General features: G+C 39.9%; 2 protein-coding genes across 2 annotated transcripts in view; one reads left to right on the top strand and one right to left on the bottom strand.

The window, feature by feature from the left end:
• Positions 1–4817, top strand: part of HPGDS (hematopoietic prostaglandin D synthase) — a 15845-nt gene extending 11028 nt beyond the window's left edge. The window contains exons 3-5 of the mRNA XM_010011782.1: positions 423–532; positions 3750–3848; positions 4515–4817. Coding sequence (XP_010010084.1) covers positions 423–532; positions 3750–3848; positions 4515–4679 — 374 coding nt within the window. The 3' untranslated portion in view covers positions 4680–4817. The remainder of the gene's footprint in view (positions 1–422; positions 533–3749; positions 3849–4514) is intronic.
• A 3027-nt stretch (positions 4818–7844) lies between these two features.
• The window catches only part of SMARCAD1 (SWI/SNF-related, matrix-associated actin-dependent regulator of chromatin, subfamily a, containing DEAD/H box 1), a 36080-nt gene continuing 27803 nt past the window's right edge, over positions 7845–16121 (bottom strand). Inside the window, exons 12-23 of the mRNA XM_010011781.1 lie at positions 15967–16026; positions 15693–15768; positions 15110–15245; positions 13953–14090; positions 13516–13611; positions 12924–13041; positions 12546–12667; positions 11208–11396; positions 10205–10323; positions 9068–9250; positions 8237–8346; positions 7845–7927 (exon numbers count right to left, since the gene is read on the bottom strand). Coding sequence (XP_010010083.1) covers positions 7866–7927; positions 8237–8346; positions 9068–9250; positions 10205–10323; positions 11208–11396; positions 12546–12667; positions 12924–13041; positions 13516–13611; positions 13953–14090; positions 15110–15245; positions 15693–15768; positions 15967–16026 — 1409 coding nt within the window. The 3' untranslated portion in view covers positions 7845–7865. The remainder of the gene's footprint in view (positions 7928–8236; positions 8347–9067; positions 9251–10204; positions 10324–11207; positions 11397–12545; positions 12668–12923; positions 13042–13515; positions 13612–13952; positions 14091–15109; positions 15246–15692; positions 15769–15966; positions 16027–16121) is intronic.

The following is a 16121-nucleotide window of genomic DNA, read 5'->3' as shown; positions in this document are numbered from 1 at the left end:
GAAAGAGAAGCAGACTTTCACAGAAGTGGGAGACTGTGTTGACCAAGATGGAAAGACCATCAGATAGAGAAGGACATTGAAAGCTGGGATAAGGAAAGATTAAAAGAAAGGAATTAGTGCTGACCTTCACTGAATGTGGAAGGCAAAGAGAAAAATTAAGAAGCAGGAGTCAGGCTGTGGGTTCAGGTGATGAAAAGAACAACTCACTACCTTGGATGGCTGTATGAGGCTGGAGGGGTGAAAAAAGCAAGCATAGATGAGATTGCACCTAGAAGCAAGGAGTCAAATGCATGGTGTTAGCATCAACCGCCCCCCAGAGAACAAGAATGTATATGGAAATGTTCACAGAGTTTACCTTTGAGGTATCAGAAATTCCTGTTGATGCTGCCCCTAACCTCCCTTCATATGCTTGCTTCCCACAGGTCTGGCAGGTCAGACTCCTGTGGAACAGGCCCTAGCTGATGCCATTGTGGACACTATTGATGATTTCATGACACTGTTCCCTTGGGCAGAGAAAAACCAGGACGTGAGAGTAAGACAATCACTAGTTTAAACCAAAACAGCACATAAGGCAAGACTCCACACCTGAGCATCTCCTCTGGAGACACTGCGTGTGTCAAATCCTGGGTCCCTCACCTCACCTCAGCAAAGCTGAGCTAGAGGAGCTCTGTATTTCTTCCTCAAGGCTAACCCAGCCAAGGCCTTCTGCCCCCTCCCACCTCCTCCTTCAGATTTTTTTCACCCTTGGTGGAAATAAGGCCATCATGAACCACTCCTCACTAGTTCTCCTTGAATCAAGGGCGCCATGTGTGCATACATCAAATTGCACTTCAAAGGGGAAAGATCGGACACCTCCACCGTGCAATACCTGTATCGTGTTGCAGACAGACTAAGCTTGAATCTTTCCCTTTCTGCTAACCCAACAAGATTAAAAGCCCCATCCCATCTTCTTTTTTGTGTTTCTGCATCTTGATTTGGGGTTTATTAATCCCAAATGCATCTTTATTACGGGGTTTTAATAAGTATTAGTTTTCAATAACATCAGCTGCCAGGGAAAAATGCTTTTCAATACATGGTGGTATAATACAGTGGGTGCTGCTAAAGAGGGGAGATAGCACATCCCTCACTATCACTGCAGCCTTGCTCTTCAGACCCCCGTGGCCTCTCATCGGTCCTCTGCAGTGCTTCTGCATATACTGACACCAGGCTAACACGCTGCCACGGCTGCGTCAACACACAGTAACAGACAAGTCCTACAGTGTTTGGGGTTGTTTTTGACATCAGTCCAGTCCTTCTCACCAGATCCTCAAGTGCAAGAGTGCAGATAAGCTGCTGGGGGAAGAGGGCGATGGATGAGTTAACTCCTGCGTTACAATGGCTCTGACCTGAGCAATGACCTGACCCTTTTAGGAAAGTATAACAACAGGTCTCACCATTTGCTATGGGTGCAGCCACCTTCCATTTATTCAAAGTTAAGGTGAGATTTAGATTATATATCAAGGAAAAATTCTTCACTATGAGGGCAGTGACACACTGTCACAGGTTGCCCAGAGAAGCTGTGGCTGCCCCATCCCTGGCAGTGTTCAAGGCCAGGGTGGATGTGACTTTGAGCAACCTGGTCTAGTGGAAGGTGTCCCTGTCCGTGGCAGGGGGTTGGAACTAGATGATCTGTAAGGTCCCTTACAACCCAAACCATTCTATGATTTCAGAAACAACAAAACACTGCTCCAAACCAATAATAAATAATGAAACCATATGAAAGTGCTCTGAAATCTTGCAGGAGAAAAATCTGAGAGCTATATGGAAGTTTTAGTGTTCAAAAACACGAATTGCTTAATTTCTTAGTGATTTCCTGAAGTTTCCTAATTTGGGGAGGGGAGGTTGACTCATGATTTTTAATCATTTAGGAACAACCAAACTATTGCTAATGTGCAGCACTACTGCTACTCCTTTACAGGGAAACTCCCATCCTAACGCCTGCGTGAGTCCCAGCTCATACTCAGGCACTTCCCCGAAATAATGACCCAGACCATGTCACCAGTGATTAATTTAAAAGGGGAGAGAGTTCTCAGGAAGCCCTTATATGCCTGCACTCACGTACGCATGCAAGGGAGTGCTTCGGGGCCAAGGAAGATGGAGCAGCTTAATTGCGAGGAATCTGTAACGTTTTTCTCACTGTTAGCTGTTCTCCCCCTCTCCTCCTGGGTCCAATGCTACCACCTTGCGGTAGAAGTCCCGTCTCATGGTCTCACAAGGACAGATAGAAGTAATTCACCCATTAGTCAGAAAACTTCCCCAGGACAGGTGACTGCAGGAACGCACATCCCTCAGAGATGGATGAAAGGATGTTGTGCTACCCGGCCGGTAGAAAAGAGAAAACCAAGCGAGGTGAAGGGAGCAGAGGTGGATGCTGCCTGTGGAAGCTCCCTCAGTGCCAGAGACAGAGTCTCCCTTCACCTTACACCCCTCACAAAAAACTGTAGCTGGCATTGCAGCAGCTTTGTCACGCCTTGAGGGAGAGCTCCAGGGTTGAGACAAGTAGGTCCTGCAACTCCAAAAGGTGGATCCTGTTCCTGTCCCCACCAGCATCACCAGTTGTCTGCATACTTCAGCTGGGAGGTCATTACTGTCATGATCACACGAGGCAGGTGACGCCTCACCCTAGACCGTGTCACCCAAGGCTCTGTCCAACCTGGCCTTGAACGCTGCCAGGGATGGAGCATTTACTAGAATTACTAGCATTAAAATTACTAGCAGAATTTACTAGAATTTTCTAGCATCAACCAGAAACAGCTTCCCTCTCTAAAGGAAACAGCTAACCCTTAAACGGCAGCCTTAAAATTTCCTGCTATGGGTAACAGCTAGCAGAGAAACACCCCCATACACAACCTCACCTTCATCCATTAACATAGAAATAATAAGGCCTGTATCCTTTAGGACAGACTTCAGCCTTGAAAAACATGTTTTAACCACCTCAAATCTCACTGCTGTGAAGACAATAAAAGCAGAATAACCTGCTAACATAAAAGTCCAAAGATAAACCCGGCAAAAGCTCAAAATCCTGGTTCCACATCTCATATGGGAACAGCTGGTAATAAAAGATGTGACCAGCATCTGACAGCACAGAAAGACTGAGCTTAAAGGATTCTGGAAATCTGAGACCCTGTGCACTGGAAAACATAGCACCCAAAAGAGTCCCCAAAAATGACTGTGAGACATCGACAGTCTATTTTATAGATGGATTCTTCCCAAATCTATGGGAGGACTCCCATCTTGGTGAAGCTGGGTGGCTGTTAGCACAGGTAAACGAGCAGCATCTTCCCATACCTTGTGTCTCAGCATCCAGGAGCTCTCCAGTGTGCATTAAGGGAGCAATCAGCTTAAGTCATGGCTCACTGAGCCACAAATGCTGTGGTTTGGGCATTTAAGCCACTTCATGGGCAATTACCTCAGCTTTCCTAAGTTGTATAGTGCCCCATTGCATATACCCAAGTGTATCCTCTGCATTTCTTTACTTACCTTAAGTAACTGCTGTTTGCTGTGTTAATCCTGACTTGGATGTTAACGTATTCCTTCTTCCAAAGAGAACTGGGAGCACTCTGAAGTTTGTGTCAGACCAAATGATTTCACTGTCCCCTTTTTCAGACGTCAGCTTTCTTTTTCACAAGCAAGAAACCCCCAAAGTTCAATTTTGTGGACTGCTGTCCTTACACACTGTTGTGCATCTTTGTGTTTTGTTCTTCCCCCAGAAACAAGCATTCGATGATATCCTCACAAACAAAGCACCCGAGTTACTGAAAGACTTGGATACTTTCTTAGGGGATAACACCTGGCTGGTAGGGAAGTCTGTAAGTATAGTTTTTATTTCTCTATTCCAATCAGGTTGCCAGAAAAATAAATTCATTGACAACTGTTGAATTTCTGGAATTCATGCCAGCCCATGAAACAACTCTTTTAACTCTTTGTTCTTACCAATACACAACCGGTCACCCAATTGCAAAGTGAGAACTGTTTTCTGTACTATTGGACAAGTGAGGCAAACCAGGACTAGGATCTGCACTTTCTAAATCAGTTTAGAAGCATGTTGACAAAAAATGTTATAAATGCCTTTGTACTAGTCAATACAGATGGGAGTTTACAACCCCGCTTCTAATCACTGATCAATTTATAGGACAATATGAAAATAGCTCTGAAAATGTAATCCCCCTTTTTTACCCCAAACTGGAAACCAATTAAAACACTTTTCTGTAGCAGTTTCAGCAGGGAAGATTAATATCATCATGCAAGTAATATTTGTAGTAAGGGCTTTATTTAACCATTTTTTACTTAAATCAAGCCTTGCATCACAACCTGATTACTCGCTCTGTAATTATAGGCCTAAAAAAAAACCCAACACCTTACACAAACCAGATCAATTCACATTTAATTTCTGCAGTTTGCTGAGACTATTAGTAGCAGTTCCAGCTTTTGAGATTACCAACTAAAATTTACTGCTTTTCCCCCATTTCCGCCAGGTAACATGGGCAGATTTCTACTGGGACGTGTGCAGTACGACACTTCTGTCCTGCAAACCTGACCTGGCAGACAACTACCCCAGGCTGTTGGCTCTCAGAGACAGAGTGCAAGCACTTCCAGCTATTGCAGCCTGGATCCAGAAAAGACCTAAGACTATAATGTAGATCAGCTTTTTAGACTGGAAAATACAAATGCATGTTTAGTTTTCAACATGACAAACATGCTAAGTTATTGATTTTAGAATCATTTAAATGAATCTCAGATGGGTATGCTATGCCAAATCAAAATCTACCACTTGTATCCATAAAAGACTAAAAAGCTGATTTAGGAGAGTAGAGCCTGAGGGATAGGTGTGGTTTCAACCACATTCTCCCCATTACTAATAAAGTGCTTGATAAACCCAATTAATGTCCTGTGGGCCCTCAAAGGGAAACGAGATGAATAAACCTTCCTGGAGAGATGCCATCTCAGCAATACTTTGTTTATTGTAGACTCCTGCTCCGGAGGAAAGAAGGGTAATTAACAGAGAGGATAAAAAAACCCTGAGACCTGCTTAGTCAACAGATTTCAAGCTTCTTAAGCACTTTCTTCAGCCTCTTTGAAGTGTATGCTGTGCCACTGAAAAAACAACCAATGACCAAAAATCCAAACCAAACAAAAAGCAGCAGCACAGCTGAGGTGATACCCACACCAGTGCCAGCTCTCCATAAGCACACCAGCTGCACACTCATTCAGCAGCTCACTATCTCTTCTAGTAAGGAGGAGACAAATTGGTGGGGGGCAGTGGTGGAAACCAGGTTTAAAATATATGAATGGTTTGTTGTTCTGGCACTGGGGCAAACAGATAGATGGAAATCCTGGCAAGGTGGACAGCTGTAGATGCAAGTGGTTTACACAAACTCAAGGGGAGACAAGTGCTTGCAAGAGGACTCCACTGTGTGGTGTAAGCAGATAAGCCACAGCAAACATGGGTATTCCTCCTGGCTGAAAATGGCCAGTTGGGAAAGTATTTCCCTTCGCACTTGCTTCTCCCTCTCACCGCATTGTTTTATTGAATCATACAAGTAACACCAACCAACCACTAACAGTTCAGAAACAAACAGGTAATGGCACAACTGAAAGCAAGGTCCAATCTTTTGCTAATTCCAGTGTGGCATCTTCGCCTCCTTTCTAATTCCTTGTACGCTTACAGCTCTCTACAGATTTTCCTTCTTCAGCTCCCACTCTCTTCCTCAACAGACTTCAGATAGTTGTTTATTTTTCTCCTCTGCTGTACATCTTTCCAAGCAGAGACATGGAATCACAGAACGGTTGAGGCTGAAGGGACCTCTGGATGTCATCTAGTCCAAACTCCTTGCTCAAGCAGGACCACCTACAGCCAGCTGCCCAAGACTGTGTCCAGACAGCTTTTGCTGTCAAGGATGGTGACTCTACAATCTCTTAAGACCCCTAATTAAAAAGGGTAGAAACAGTTACAATAAACATTAAAAGGGCAGAAACACCTATGAGCTTCATAGCACTTAAAGATAGATACTGATCCCAGGGGTCTAGGGATGTGATTGTTTAAGGAGTAACCACTGCTCAGTCAGACTAAAATAACCAATTACATGCACATACCACACCATAACACCACACAAACCACCCTATAAAGCAGGCATTTTGTTTCATTTCATATCAGAAGCAAACAGGCAAGAACATGTACATACAATGAGATAACAGTTGGGTTAGGATCATGCTCAACAGAAACAGGCAAGCATTAAACACGTGGTTGTCTGTTAAATCCCACTACTTGGTCCAACAAAACAGGTAGAATTAAAGCAACATGGTAGACAAATTGACTCTTACTCTTCTCTCATATAATAAAGTATTTCTTCACCCTATCTCAGCTGTGCATTTTGGAACGTGCAGCACAGCCACAAAAGATTGCTCATAGAAGCCAAGCAACTAGTTCAAACTCTGAAGCTTTCATTTTTCATCCATTTTGTACTTGCAGAAATCATGCACAGGTGGAAAAAAATACCCACAGCTGTAACTAAACCAAACAAACCAGATGCCCAACTCACAGATCACCTCCAAGCATCTTTTCTCTACTCTTCCCATAGAACTGTTTCAAGTTCCTTTGGAAGATGCAGTGTCTTCAGACTGTGATAACCACATACAGAAAAGTGGTAATTATCAACCCCATATTGCAAACCAGAGTGAATTCTAGGGTGCAATCTTCTGAGAGATTCAGTCTGATGCAGATTTACTGAGCTCTGCACTGAGTATACAGCAGCTGAGGCTTTAACAGAGAGCGGGGACAGAAATGACTTCCTCACACTTTGCCTTCCCCCAGCTTCTAAAAAAGCAGCAGTCTTAAATCTTAAACACTCCTGAGTTCAAAAGACTAAATTTCAGTCTTTTCCACTGTCCAGGGAAATGGACATCCTTCTCTCCTACCTCCTCAAATCACATCCTTACCAGGAGATTATAAACTTCAGGTGAAGGCAAACCTCATCACTAATAGCACTGAAGCTGTTCATTTCACTGAAATGAATTAAAAAAATGCACTGGAACTTCCAGAGAAGAGCAAGACATAAGCTTTGCGTTTAGGGCACTTCACTGTCAGAACACAGACCTGGTATCTCCACAAAGGACTGACAAAAAAACCTGCAACCTGGACGGAAAGTCCACTTGGCAGGAATTCTGCTTTTATAATCAGTATCCTAAGACAACTGTGACTGGAGAACAATGAAGCATTAGTAGTTAATTACTGCTGGATAAAGCCGTATCAGTACAAATGGAACATTTCAGCTAGTTTGAAAGCTATTTGTTTTATAAAATGCAAATTATTCCCCCTCTCCCCTTCCCCCAGTAACCACAAAATGAAATGTTTTGTTAACCTGTGGAATTTTATTTGAACAAGTTGATACAAAGCCAGAATGATACGTCAGATGACTCATAACTAGCTGGAACAGACTCGAGCATTGTCAAATAAGGCACATATAAAAAAATCTATACGTGAAATCCAGTGAAACTGACAGTTTAAATATATATATTTGGAGGTAGAAACAATTATAAAAATACTGACAGATCTTAAGCAGTAGCAGATTTATTGAAACAATTAGTACATAGGTCCCCATTTTGAAAGTCTGTAAAAGATGTTTTTTCAGCATCCAATGTTGGCACATTTGGGCCATTAATGTTTTTAAGCATTAAAAGAATGCCACTGGTGTTAAAAATTTTCCACAACATGAAATAATTATTATAAACTACAAAAAGTTATAAACGTACATAAAACTCAAGTTAATCAGAAATGTAGAGTCCATGGTGTAAAATATCACTCTTCTTCCTTGAATTTCACAGCATATTTAGAGACCTAATGAAGCTTTTAATAGTGTGGCTATATCTGCTGGAATGCTTCCTTCTTCTCCTAAGGAACAGGAACAAGTGTTAGTACAGCTCAAAATGTTTCACACAGACAAAAGTCTAGATTCCCAAACCTGTGTGTAATCATCTACTACTAAGAGTCTGGCATTGATTTGTGGGTCAAACTCAGAGGGCACTTCCTGTCAAACTGCACAATCATCAGCACAAATACATCTTTCTAGTTTATTTAACATGAGGGAAAAAAAAAGGGCTTGTCTGCATCAAAAACTTTTGTTTTTCCTCTTTCTCAGAATAATACATTGCAGCAACCTTAACTCACTTAAGTGGACATCATTATGTGCAAGAGACTTACCTGAATCTGTTGCAGTCATGTCTTGTTCTAACTTCAATTTTTGCTCGTTGATTTTGAGCATGTATTCTTCAATAGTCCCCTTACTGATTAGCTTTATGACTTTCACCTCTCTGAAAACCACAAAATAGGATGAATCAATTTTTACCGTTTCTTTGGATTAGTGTAAAATGGAAGGGTGCTATGCCTTTGCTCAGCTCAGTTTAAAACAAAGAGGAAATGAACAAAAGGGCAACAGGAAAAGCTGCTGTTTCTTCTGTCTTGACCAACTGTGCTCTGTACTGCCAGGAAACTTGTTTTCTCCTGCACTCCAGCCACCACAAAGTCTGGGCTGTCACCGAAATTCCCATTAAACAGAAACAACTTAACTTACCCCCCATGCCACACTACACAAATACCAGTTATTAAATGGGTTCTATTTCTCGCATCAGCTTATTCTGACAGAGGACTCTGAAACAGTCCATGTTTTCACTCTTCAGAGCTTAGAAGTCTCCCAAAGAGAACAAACAGCTCTGCCAAACAGTCCCAAAGACCTCAAATCCGCCTTGAAACCTAGCACCACAAATTTGAGGATTATAGAGAATTTCTGAGTTAGAGAACTCAGGGAAAAAAAAAAAAAAAAAGAGGAGAATGTAAATCATGTTTGTTCTGGCCACAAGAGGCGCTAAGACACTTACAACTACCTAGCTCCCACACAATGCAAAGCTGGTTTACACAAATCTCTGCTTAAAACTGCATTTTTAAATTCAGTAAATTCATAAAATATTGTTCTTTCAGCTTCCTTTGAGAACTTGCCTCCAAGAAAAGACAAGCATTACAATTAAAAAGTCTTACCTTGTCTGTCCTACTCTATGGCATCGGTCTTCTGCTTGCTTGTCATTGTATGGGTTGCAATCAATGTCATGAAGAATAACAACATTTGCCGAGGTCAGATTAATTCCCAATCCACCAGCTTTGGTTGACAGGAGGAATATAAATATATCCTTATCGTTATTGAACTCATCTATTAGATGTATCCTGCAGAACACAAGAAAACATACATGAGGCTGGAGAAACCACTGCACTGGCTCCACAGTTGAATACAGTAGTTAGGATGATGATCTTCTGAAAGGGAGGACAGTGGCATTGCAAAGCAGCCCAAAAATAAAGGTGTTATGCAGAAGGAAAAAGGGTACCAACGGTCCTCAGCAGTGACCAGAGAAACATGCTGAGACTGATATATTGATAGCAAAGGATGAAAAGAGGCTTGGAAAAAGATTCTGAGTAATCACAGAACACAAAGAGCAAGTTGGAGGGTGAGGGAAGTTTGAAATACATGAAGGAAATGGTGAGGAGGGAGGAATTTAGCTTCCTGACTGTCTTCTGTACTAATTGCACATACAGGAGAAGTAACAGACATCAGCTGTAAGTGAGAAGTAATATCACAGCAAGAATGACAAGGGTTTTTTGAAATGAAGGAAAGAGAATCTAAAAAAACATTTAAAAAAAAATCAGGAAACAACAGAAAACCAGCACACCTCAACCAAAAGCATTGCAGTATTTTTAGCTGCAAAGGACAGAGTAAACAGTTTGTCCAAGAGGAACAAAGGGCTTTGTATGCCTATTGTAAAAGATATTCGCTATACTGCCAAAGAATATCTACAGGTGAGCTTTTGTTATGACATGCTGTCACAGAAGCAAATCATACACACCATGAACTGCTGAAGACATAAGTTTTGAATTTTGATGGCTAAGACTGTAACCCAGCCATCTAAAACTCACCTTTCTGCCTCACCCTTACTAAGGCGATCAGAAATCCAGCGTAATCCTTCAGTTGTATATAACCCCTTCTATAGTTAATGCCCAGCGACCACAAAATTCTACACATTGCAAAACCAAGGCAAGGGTTTTAAGTCACCCTCACATTCTCCCCATCTCCATTCACACATCCTCTTTTTTCCCCTCCCATCTTCAGCACAAGAAGTCACATACCGGTCAGAAATCTGTGTTTTTCCATCCAATCTAATGTATCTGTGTTCCTTTTGTTTTAGGAAAACTTCCAGAATATCCAGTATCATAGTAAATTGGCTAAACAATACAACTCTGTCTCCCTGGAAATGACAAAGCGAAACAGAAGTTTTAAAACATATCAATTACAGATAATGAACTACACAAATACTCTATTAGTGCAAATACGTATGCATAGTTGATCTTACTTTGAATCCCTATTTTCTGAACTAAAAGACTACGCTGAAATGCATCAAGTCAGGACTAACTTTAAGTGAAGGTATCATATCCAGTACTGCTGCTGCATTAACCCCCCTTCTGTCAGTGCAATTTGTTTTCTAGATACTTTGTACTCAGGTGACTCAAGCAACCTAGAAATCACATGTCAAATGCATAAATGACAGATCTACTCCATCTATAAACATCAACAAAATATTTTCACTAAAAACTTAAGCTACATTCCATATAATACTGACTAGCAGCACTCTTTTGTCTGAAATAATCAAACAGATGCAGAGCACACACTTGTGCAAATTCAGGATACTCTGAAATACTACGGTACATGCTTATTTGTAACATAAGCCAGTCTGAATCTGTGAGTCAAAGCAGTGACCTCATCTTTACACTTGCTTAACACATACATGATTATTCTTCTGTAATACAGACTTACCCAAATGCCAAATGAAGGTCAAAGTTCATGAGCTGTACACTAAGATAGCAGTGTTACCTTGGGATGACTATTCTGAAACTTGGAAAAATGGGAAAGCTTATTTCAGCTGTCTCTAAAGGGATGTGTGTAGGCAGGACTGCACATTAAAAGCTGTAAGTATTGCTTTGCAATGCTGCATATGCACTAAAACACACTGTAATACTCCACAAAAAATCAACTGGGTTGCGTATGCAGCCAGCAGATATTAATTTGACCAGTTATTTACAGCCACCCTTCACATGGACAGGAAAAGATGTTTCAGCCATCTTCAGTACCAACCTTCTCTTTAAGGTCAGAAAGAATGCGGTCCAGTGCGTTAAACTTTCCAGAATCCAAGATCGTATCCATGTCTAACTTGAAGCCATTGACGTGAGAGTATTGCTCACAAAGCAAATGCAGTTCGAAATCCGTCATTACCGTCATATCTTCGAAGATAAGGTCGGGGTTAGCATCGCGATGCGTGGGTTCCTGTTAGCAGAAAGGAAACAAAATAATGTAATACACAATCTTGCAAACAGATGACAAAACCCAAGAACACCACACAACAACATCCAGAATTTCTGAAAAAACAAAAAACAACTAGACATGGACAAAGGCCGAAGCGTGGCTCATGCAAGCAACAAAAGATGAACTCTGCAACTCCAGGTTTATAGTAGAGGACCATTATTTTGCAATTCAGTGTTTATAAGAACTTGCACTACCAAAAACTAAGATGTATGTATAACCTCCATAGCAATTACCTAGTTCCCATCAAGCCCTATGACCTTTTTACCCCTGTATCAGACCTCTTCCCCTGATGACACAAGCCCTAAAAGGGAGGTTGAATCCTTGGATAGATGGTAGAAGACATGGGAAGCCCAGCCCAAGATGTAGGGTGGGTAGAGGGATGTCATGCCTGGAAGAAAGAGGAGAAGAAAAGCCATATCTGGAGGGTACAATGGTATGAGCAGGAGTAAAAACGGACAAAAATCCTTCACAAACCAATGGATCGCTTCTTCCCTTCCCCCCAGCGTTGACTGGCTTTATCTAAAAACAAAGCTGAAGACCTTCAAAGCCAGCTGCACTCTTCTTAGAGCCCTTGTTGCACATTCCAATTTTATTCTTTTTTATACTTTAGAAAGAAGCAACATTTATCCCCAAACTCCACACGCATTAACCCCAGCCAAATTAAAACAAAACAAACAAAAAAGTCCTCAACCATTCAATACTCATGCCTTCCCTATTTTAGTTCTGTACAGTCTGGATTTCTTGCTACCCAGAAAATAGTAAACTCAAATGCCCACCCAAGTTAAGTACTTTGGTTTTAAATTTTGGGATGAAAGGAAGAGGTGTTAAGGAGGAGCTGATGAAAAGGAGAGGACTGCAGTCCCACAGCTGTTCTCTCCATTTTAATATCTGATACAAAAGTCAGTGTTAAACACATACAGAGCTTGATTAGAGTATTGGATAGATGCAAATAAAAACAGCAATAATGAATTGAGTTTTGCAAAGACACAGTTTTGACCAGAGGACTGACAATAAATAAATAAATAAACAAACAAACAAATACATAAAACCCAAATCTATTTAAGTTGCATTAAAAATTCTGAGAAATTAAAGACTGCTTTGGAATGTCACCTTGAGCATAAGTTTGGACATCTTCCTGAGCTTGTCATTTGTGTAATACTGGCGATGCAAGAGAGGGTGATTAGCCATTTTCCTAAGTTGCATCATCACATTTCCCATATCCGAGTTTTTCTCTATAAAAAAAGAAGTAAGGCATATTCAGAAGAGGTACACAGATTCCTCTCTGACACATCTCTGTCTCTCAGAACTTTATTTGTAATAGCTGAAATTGACATTTCACCTATAACTTGAACTTAGGAAAAATCCACAGAAGGGATATAGTCAGTTTACGAGTCTTAAGACATTTCTACAAAGCAAGGGCGTTGTAGTCACATTTGACATTCCAGACATGAAAAAAGTCCACCAAAAGGAAACAAGACTGTCACATACCATTACTCTTAATATTTTTCTTGAGCTTTTTTAGGAGATCACAGTATAGTTGTTCCTGTTTCTGGGACATGGCACACAATTCAGTGAAATCTTTTTTAGGAGGTAGTTGTTTAAGGACCTGACGAAATAAAAGCATACCACGTTAAAAAAACACCCCAGTAATTCTGTACTGTCTTACAAGCCTGTTTTTAAGCTACTCTGTTCATTCACCCCATCCCAACTCCTTTCGTTGGCTGCAACTTCACTGAGTCAGCAGTTTGACATACTTAGAACTTGATTTGGATTATACATCACACCCACCACCCAACAAGTAACATGACCAGCACACTCTAAAACTGCATGAAATAATAATACATGCAATACCTGGAACCTACCCTCTGCTAATCAGAGATACGCTCTTCAAACCACTGACTACTGAAGCATGCAAATACATAAAAACACTTTTCAGGTCGCAGTTAAGTTTTCCCTTTCTTTTATATATGCAATTTTAAACAGAGAAATTCAAAAGGTTTTGGATTTTGACCTTTAATTTTACTATTAGTCTCAAAGATTTTTGGTAACATGAAACCATTATTTAAAGATAAAACATTACCTCATCTTTTACTCTTCTCAAGATGAATGGTTTTATTATCTGCTTTGCATGTGCAATCCTCTCTTTTTCATATACACTTTGCTCTTCAGCACTCTTCTAAGGAAAACATTGCAAGAATTTAATTAGAATATGAAGTTTTCAGCTCTAACAACACTACCTTAACTATTCTAACTCGAAGAAAAACCCAGCCAGAACAGACAGATCTAACAGAACCATTAGCATTCTGAGATACCCTGTTATATAACACATTCTTACTTTATATGGTTCATTTCATTGCTTCATTTTCTAGATTTTCATCATCACATTACCCATTTCCATAAGATACCGGTAAAACACAAGTTATGCAGCAACAGCAGTTATTTTCCGTAAGATACCGGTAAAACAAAAGTTATGCAGCAAACCAAGTTATTTTCAAGGAAAGAATATGTACTACTTACTGTTTTTGAAGAGAACATCCTTCGGATTTCAGCTGTGCTACTGCTGAACATATGTGGCATGACAAAATTCAAGAGGGACATCAATTCCAGCAGGTTATTCTGAACTGGAGTCCCAGTCAGCAGTAAGCGATGCTGTGCCTGTTTGTCCAAAGTGGAAAACAGCAGTGAGAAACATTAGTCAAACAGCTTAAAAATTAACATTGGCAGAAACAACACAGCTATGAGCTGATAAAATGAGAAGTGATAAAATGAGCTTGGTTTAAATTATAGCTGTTTAAACTCAATATATATTTAAGTCTAATGGAAAAATTTCTTGGTTAAAACAAAAATGCTGCTTACAGATCTGTGGGGAACTGAGTGCATACCAGTTTCAGACTACTCAAGAGCCTAATCCAGATTGAAGAAAAGCCTTCCTGGGTCTATTAGGGTTTTTCTCATTTGGTTTGTTTGTTGGGTTGTTTTAAGTAACTTGCTAATTGTTGCTCCTATATCATATAGCTTCTAATGTCATACATTATTTATGCACTAGTTTCGAATTGCAAGTACAAGCCATAGTTCAACTGCTTACAGATCAGCTTCTTAGAAAGGCTTTTAATGAAAATATGATCTTGAAAAATAAGTTGTAAGTAGGTAATCATATGTATATTATTATTGTACAAATACAAATATTGCTAATTCACAGTAATTGCAGAAAGAGCTATACTCAAGTTTTCTCTTTTTCAGAATGCTGCTGACTCAGGCCACAAGCTACAAGAAAGTTATTTTAAAGCTAGCTTTTCTTGCACAGTCCTATCAGAGCAGGTCCTTAAATACCACAGTGTTTCAGCACAAGTCATCAGAATAGCATTTTAACCATCTTTCCTACTGTGAGATGGAATTGGAAAATCCCTTAATACTGAAACTGAACCATCACTGTAATAATGCTACAGGGAATTTATTACATTTCTTCGGGAGCCTGTCTCCCTGAAAGAGTTCACAACATAGAATCCACTCTTGAGACCACACCAACACTTACATCCACTTGCATACTGAAGTGTCTGGAACATTATGTGTATATGAACTTTACAGTTAATACTCATTTTGCCCCAGCCTGTAACTACAAAACAAAAAAAAACAGGAGTTGTTCCCTCTAACCCAAGAATAATTAAACCTCTTACATTAATTGTCATAAGGTGCTGGTAGCGTACAGAGCTCATGTTCTTGAGCATATGACCTTCATCAAAAATTGCATAGTTAAGTTTCAATTTGCGAAACAGTCCTCGATCATCTGAGCTGCTAATTGCACAGTTGTATCTGTCAAAGAAAGACATCAAAAAAGATACATTAAATATTAATTTAATATGGACATACTGTTACGACAATCAAATCAGGAACTCTAAAATTGTGAAGAGTTATGAAGAGAATACATGAAGGGCAATAAGTAAAACTGCCTAGAAGTAACCAACCAGAACACAGTTTACTACTGGCAAATTTACTCTATAAGCCAGTACTCAGTAACACTCTCCCTCAAACTGTGCAAATCTATGACACAGTAATACGTTATCTACTATATGTCTTAAGAGATAGTATCTAAAGCCTATGCTACATAGTATCTGTCACTCATTAATAAAATCCTAGTTAACTGAAAACAAAAAGAAGTTCCTTTCCCATCTCACCAAACTTCTAACATTGCCTGCTATATTGCACCACTAGAGGTCAGTAGAAGCTAACTAAATCTCACTGTTTAATTGCTGTACTTACGTAGTTACAATCACATTGAAATCGACCATTTTATGAATTATGTCCACTCTGAGACGTTTCCTATCTTCTTGGGATCCTATAAAATAACAAAGTATAAGAAGGGTACAATTACATATATTTATATACATATAAAATGCAGAAACACATTCAGCAATAAGTACGTGTATTTCAAGAACTGCCTTAAAACAATGCTTCCATGAGCAATTCATCTTTACTTAGGGTGACCATGAAAGCAACTGTACCATTGGATTAATTTCTAAATTGGATTCCTCACCATAGTACAAAAGGACTTTCAGATCAGGACACCACAGACGAACTTCTCTTATCCAGTTATCTGTAAAACACCATTAAAATAAACAGAAAACAAATAATTTATATATTAATGACTTATATAACTTCAGACCCACCTAGCATTAAATCAAACATCAT

The sequence above is a fragment of the Nestor notabilis genome, unplaced genomic scaffold (genome assembly GCF_000696875.1).
Source record: "Nestor notabilis isolate BGI_N333 unplaced genomic scaffold, ASM69687v1 scaffold23663, whole genome shotgun sequence".
Classification (NCBI taxonomy): Eukaryota; Metazoa; Chordata; class Aves; order Psittaciformes; family Psittacidae; genus Nestor; species Nestor notabilis.
Note: the sequence above shows the minus strand (reverse complement) of the source record. Positions and strands in the feature narration are given on the sequence as shown.